Source organism: Otolemur garnettii, unplaced genomic scaffold (genome assembly GCF_000181295.1).
Source record: "Otolemur garnettii isolate 467f Iridium unplaced genomic scaffold, OtoGar3 scaffold00170, whole genome shotgun sequence".
Classification (NCBI taxonomy): domain Eukaryota; kingdom Metazoa; phylum Chordata; class Mammalia; order Primates; family Galagidae; genus Otolemur; species Otolemur garnettii.
Genome location: NW_003852565.1, coordinates 355,252 through 361,128, shown reverse-complemented (window position 1 = coordinate 361,128; position 5,877 = coordinate 355,252). Strand labels below are relative to the sequence as shown.

Here is a 5,877-nt window from a genome sequence, read left to right as displayed (position 1 = left end):
CCTGTGGTCCCAGCAACTTGGGAGGCAGAGGCAGGAGACTCGCTTGAGCCCTGGAGTTGGAGGTTGCTGTGAGCTATGCCACGGCACTACCCAGGGGGACAGCTTGAGGCTCTGTCTCAAAAAAAAGAAAAAGTACCACACACACCTAATTAACCAACCCAAATCAGCCTCTGGAAAGGGTCATGAGAAAAGAAAAATCCATGCCCATGAAGGACAGCCAGAGGCAGCCTAGAAGAAGCACATCAGAGCAGGGATCTGCAACCCAGGGCTGGAAAAGGGCATAGCCTGCAACCAGGAGGGAACTGAGAAAGGCATCCCAAGCCAAGCAAGGGCAGAGCCCTGTTTTGCAACAGCTGAGCAGGTCTCCTGATCTGAGAAACTAAATGCTTAAACAGGTCTCGTTTGGCTGCTTACTTTAACAACATGGAAAGTGTGAGAACAAAAGTCGAATTAGGACGTTCAAGAGATGATATACATTTAATTCATGGTCACACACAGAAAAGTAGGATGTCAGCTGGGGGGAAGCAAGTGGCTAACGGAGAGTAAGAACAAGCAGACATGCATGAGGCAAAGCCTTGGGCCCCCAAACTGTACACTATCCTTTCAAATCTTTACAGATGACCTGGCAAAGAGGCAGCCTTTGTTGTCTACAGTTTACCAAGGCAGACTCCACAGCTGACAGAGTAGGTCCTGGCCAGGAACACAGACTCTGGTGACAACACAAGTATTGCTTCTAAATGGCAGACTCAACCATACACAGTCCAGGCGCCCAATCCAGCCTGCAGACTGTCATGTGTACTCCAAATGCAAAGAAAGGAGTTTACATTTTTAAATGACTGAAAAATAATCAAAAGAAAAATATTTCATGACTTGTAAACATTATGTGTTCTTCACCTATTGGTGTCCATTAATAAAAGTTTCCTTGGTATATAGCCACATCCTTGTTTACTATTGTCTGAAGCTACTTTAGCAATGTAACATGGTTATGACAGAGGCCATAAGGCCCACGAAGCTTAAAATACCTACCATCCAGTCCTCTACACAAAGTATGCCACTCTTACTCTATACTATGCTAACAATTTTACAAATAAAGCAAGAAATCAAAAACAAATTATTTTTGAGAAAGGTGCCACCTACGCTAGAATATAATGGTAGGATTCATAGCTCACGGTAGCCTCAAATTCCTGTGCTCAAGCAATCCTCCTGCCTCAGCCTCCCTCCAGAGTAGCTGGGATTACAGGCACATGCCAGCATGCCTATTCATTTTTTATAGAAACAGAGTCTTGCTATGTTGCCCCAGCTGGTTCTGAACTCCTGGCCTGAAGCAGTCCTGCCTTGGCTTCCCAAAGTACTAGAATTATAGGCATGAGCCATATTACCCACCCCAAAATTCTTAATTTTAAACTCTGTACACTGGAATGCTAGTCATATGTATAATCTCTTCTTCAAGAGTAAAAGGATCTTCAACAGTCACTAGGAAACAGACAAGAAGCGCTGCTAAGTACACTGGAAGCATAAATTAGAGCACCTCACAACAGCAACAGCAAGATGAAGTCCCTGGGAAACAGAGCAGTGGCGAGCACCACCAGCTCAAGGAGGCGTGTGCATGAGCTCCAATGCTGCCTGCTCTCCCCTCCACCACCGCAGGGTTCAGTTTACAGACAGAAAACACCACAGACTGTCCAAGCACATAGCAAATTATGACATGCAGGGAGAAGGGAAGGCCAGGGTGGATAGTGCTGACCATCCTAAGGCCCCAGGCAATGTTCTGAGGGGCCAGTGAGGGCAGGGGCAGGGAGGATATTCTGAATGTTAATAAGAAACATCAACCTGAAAAAGTAAAATACTACACAGGCAGTCCCTGGGTTAAAAGACAGGTTCTGTAGGTTTGTTCTTAAGTTGAATTTGTACATAAGTTGAAACATGTACATTTACCTACTACCTCTAATACCTTCCATTTGTAAGTGCAAGTTGCATGTCAGCCAAATGTTTGTAATTCGAGGACTTGCTGTGACAGCCTCCGTCCTAAGCACAAGTTGTACATACGTGGGATGCTTGTAACTTGGGGACTGCTTGTAATCCAGCTGAGTCTAAGCTTGGGGCTTGTCTTTCGTGGTACATGACCCCAAAGGGGAACACAAAAGCCTACTACCTGGGAGGGAGTTTTCTTTCCTTATCAGTAGGCCCAGGAGATTCTAAGTGTGATAGCAAATGAAAGGAAGGACAGTTTACCCCAGGGGACATCACTATTTCTTGGAAATGAACTATGAAGAAATCAACTTGCCAACAGAATCCACACAAGAGTGAGTGACTGTGAAAGAAAGCAATCAAGCAAACTAAAAGAAAATCACACAAAATGAAAAAAAAGCTGCACATTTAAGGAATTTCTACGGTAATATGTATTTTCTTCACACTTAGTTCTAACAGCTGGCATTAAATCTAAAAGCTGGGCCCGGTAGGCGGCTCACACCTGTCATCCCAGCACTCTGGGAGGCTGCGGCAGATGGATTATTTGAGCTCACATGTTCTAGCCCAGCCTGAGCAAAAGCGAGACCCCACCTCTACTAAAAATAGAAAAACTGAGGCAAGAGGATCGCTTGAGCCTGAGTTGGAGGCTGCTGTGAGCTATGACGCCACAGCACTCTACCCAGGGCGACAAAGTAAGACTCTGACTCAAAAATAAATAAATAAATGGAATAAATCTAAAAAACTGAAGTTGATATATATAAATCTATCTCCAAAGTATTTCTAATAATAAACAGCACACACACCACACTCAAAATAGAAACTTTTACTTAATGCCAAAAATGTCCTCCAAAACCCCATTCAGTTGGAATCTACATAAAGCACAATTATGCTTTGCTTTCTAATTATATCATTTTTAAAAGAACAAAGGAAAAATATGATCAAATGTAATGAATATTTGGATATTTCCATGTAAGTAGTAGCGTGTCTTTTACACCTACTGTTTCATGGCAAACACTCTGGGAAACGTTGTTTTATTATACTGGACAGCTAAACAGTATAGAACTTTTACAGAATGGGCCAGGCCGGTGGCTCACACCTATAATCCCAGCACTCCAGGAGGCCAAGGCAGGTACATCACCTGTGCTCAGGAGTTTGAGACCAGCCTGAGCAAGAGTGAGACTCTATCTCTACTAAAATGAGGCAAGAGGATCCCTTGAGCCCATGAGTTTGCGAATGCTGTGACTTATGATGCCACAGCACTCTACCAAGGGGGACAAAGTGAGACTGTCTAAAAAAAAAGAGAAAAAATTATATATAATATATACACAGATAACGTACGACTGAAATACACACAAAAAAAGAAAAGAGAATCAAAAGCATCATGCAGCATGAAAGCAGCCAGACAAGAGCACACGTGACTATGTGACTCCACTCACAGAAGTTCTAGAACAAACAAAACTATCAGACCAGCCAATGCCTCTGGGCAGTAAGGACAGCCATAGACCCCAAAAAGGTTCAAGTGAGTAATAAAAGGTTTAGGTTACCTTTTTCAACACTCATGGGATGGCAAACTTAAAATGTATTCATTGCATCATACATAAATTTTACCTATAAGACAAAAAACTAAACCTGAGTTAATGATACATATGGAGTGCCGAAGAGACCCCGGTGAGATTGTGCAGGAATGGAAGGACGGAACGATGTGGATCCAGGAGCCTGTGACCAAGGGGGAAGCCAAAGGACTGGGGTGGATGTGTGGCAGCCCACTGTCTGGTCTTTCAGCTATTCTGTGCATGTGTGAAAATTTTCAAACAAACAAAACAGAAATAACTGCTAGATGCTGTAACTGAATAGACACACTATTATGTTTTCCATGTGTTTTCAAGTGCACACTATCCCAATTCATTCCAAGAAGAGAAGAGGAAATACTTTCTAAAGCAGCTTTATCCACCATGATGACTTCAAGTAGTGGGACTAACAAACTTCTGCAGTGAATCCCAACCCAAGCTGTTCAGAGGCAATTGAGTTTGGGGTGGGTACAGGCATGTATTTCCCTGTACAGCCTTGACGGTGATTCTGATAACTGATATATCCTGACAAAGTCAAGAACCAGCAAACGACAAGAATCTTACTGAATTTTCATGACCACAGATTGTTCACTGGCATTTCCTTGCAAAACCAAAGGCTTTTTTTTGAGACAGTCTCAAGCTGTCGCCCTGGGTAGAGAGCTATGGCATCATAGCTCACAGCTGTGAGACCCTGCTTCTCCTAAAAATAGAGCTCAAACTCTTGGGCTTAAGCGATCCTCTTGCCTCAGCTGGGACTACAGGTGCCCACCACAACATCCAGTTATTTTTTGGTTATAGCTGTCATTGTTGTTTGGTGGGCCCGGAATGGATTCAAACCTGCCAGCTCCGGTGTATGTGGCTGATGACCTAGCTGCTTGAGCTACAGGTGCTGAGCCAACAAAGGCTTCTAAAATGCATTTTATATACTCCCAAAGGAGAGTCATACAGGAAAAGTTTTGGGAATAATTATTTTCACTCAATCTTGTAATAATATTTATAGTTAGCAAAGGCAAGACCTGTTTCAAAACTTAAAGAAATATCAACCAGTTCCTCTAAGCCACAAATCAGACACTAGAAAAGACACCAAAATGCAGCCAAGTGGTGGTACAATAAAATGCCTTCGGTACATACAAAACAATAATATCCATGTGGTTTAAAATATTAACTATCATTTTAGACAAAATAATCAAATGAAAAACAAAACTTCATAGAGTTTTGTTCAAAAGCTTCCATTCCTACAGCACATTAAAAAAATTCTGTAAAATACAAATTATAATGGTCTTTACAAAGTAAAAAATACTCTTTAAAGGCCTTACCTTTTCTAGGAGGGAGCTCTCCATTCGGCGGTAATTCTGTCCCAGTATATACAATTTCTCCGTCTTTAACCATTTCATTCCACAGACCACAGAGCCCATCTCTTGTGAAAGCAAGCTGGCAATGACAAACAAGACAAACTTAAAGAGCGCTCACACTCACCATTCAGTTCTTAAGAATCATAGACAGGCTTGGCACCTGTACTCAGCAGCTAGGGCTCCAGCCCCATACACTGGGAAACAATGACAACTACAACAAAAAAATAGCCGGGTGTTGTGGCGGCGCCTAAAATCCCCAGCTACTAGGGAGGCAGAGGCAAGAGAATCACTTAAGCCCAACAGTTTGAGGTTGCTGTGAGCTGTGACATAGTTAAACTCTTGTCTCAAAAAATAAATAAATAAATAAATAAAAATAAAATAAATAAAAGATATATGGGGAAGAAAATCTCATTTACCCTCATTTGTTCAATTGTTCAATAATAAATTAATGATTTATTTATTGAATAATAAATTTAAGCATCCAAGAAATATATAAGTGAAATAGGCACAGTGCATCAGACTATATATATGCTAACTTACGTGTGAAAACAAGAAAAAGAACATACAACACGTGTGTGCACATATCTGAAAAGATAAGCCACGAGCAAATAACACAGCTGACCTGTGGGGAGCCTGAGGGGGGTTGTGGTGAAGGCAGCAGGGACCACTGAAGGCAAAACTGAGAGATGACTTCGTAGGTCTTTACTTATAAAACATACAAATGCTTACATCCTCAAAAATTAATTCATAAAAAAAGCAAAACCTACAACTGGCAACATGCAAATTAACCCCTGTATATAAAAAGAAATGTTATCTCCCAAGGCTTGAGCCCCTATGAGTTTGAGTCTGAAGTGGGCAACAGAGCAAAACTCCATTTCAATAAAAAAAGTTTTTCAACTTTAAGGGATTTTTGAATTACACATCAGCACTGCAATTTACTCTAAGGCAATGGTTCTCAACCTTACTAATGCTGCGTTAATACAGTTTCT

General features: G+C 41.7%; 1 protein-coding gene across 4 annotated transcripts in view; it reads right to left on the bottom strand.

The window, feature by feature from the left end:
* Nucleotides 1–5,007, bottom strand: part of HERC2 (HECT and RLD domain containing E3 ubiquitin protein ligase 2) — a 219,568-nt gene extending 214,561 nt beyond the window's left edge. For all 4 annotated transcript variants that reach the window (XR_002775822.1, XM_012811618.2, XM_023519299.1 and 1 more), the window contains exon 1: nucleotides 4,853–5,007. Coding sequence is in view for 3 of the 4 variants with exons in the window: in XM_012811618.2 (XP_012667072.1) it covers nucleotides 4,853–4,925 (73 nt within the window). In the remaining variant the exon portion in view is untranslated. The remainder of the gene's footprint in view (nucleotides 1–4,852) is intronic.
* Nucleotides 5,008–5,877: the final 870 nt, after the last annotated feature.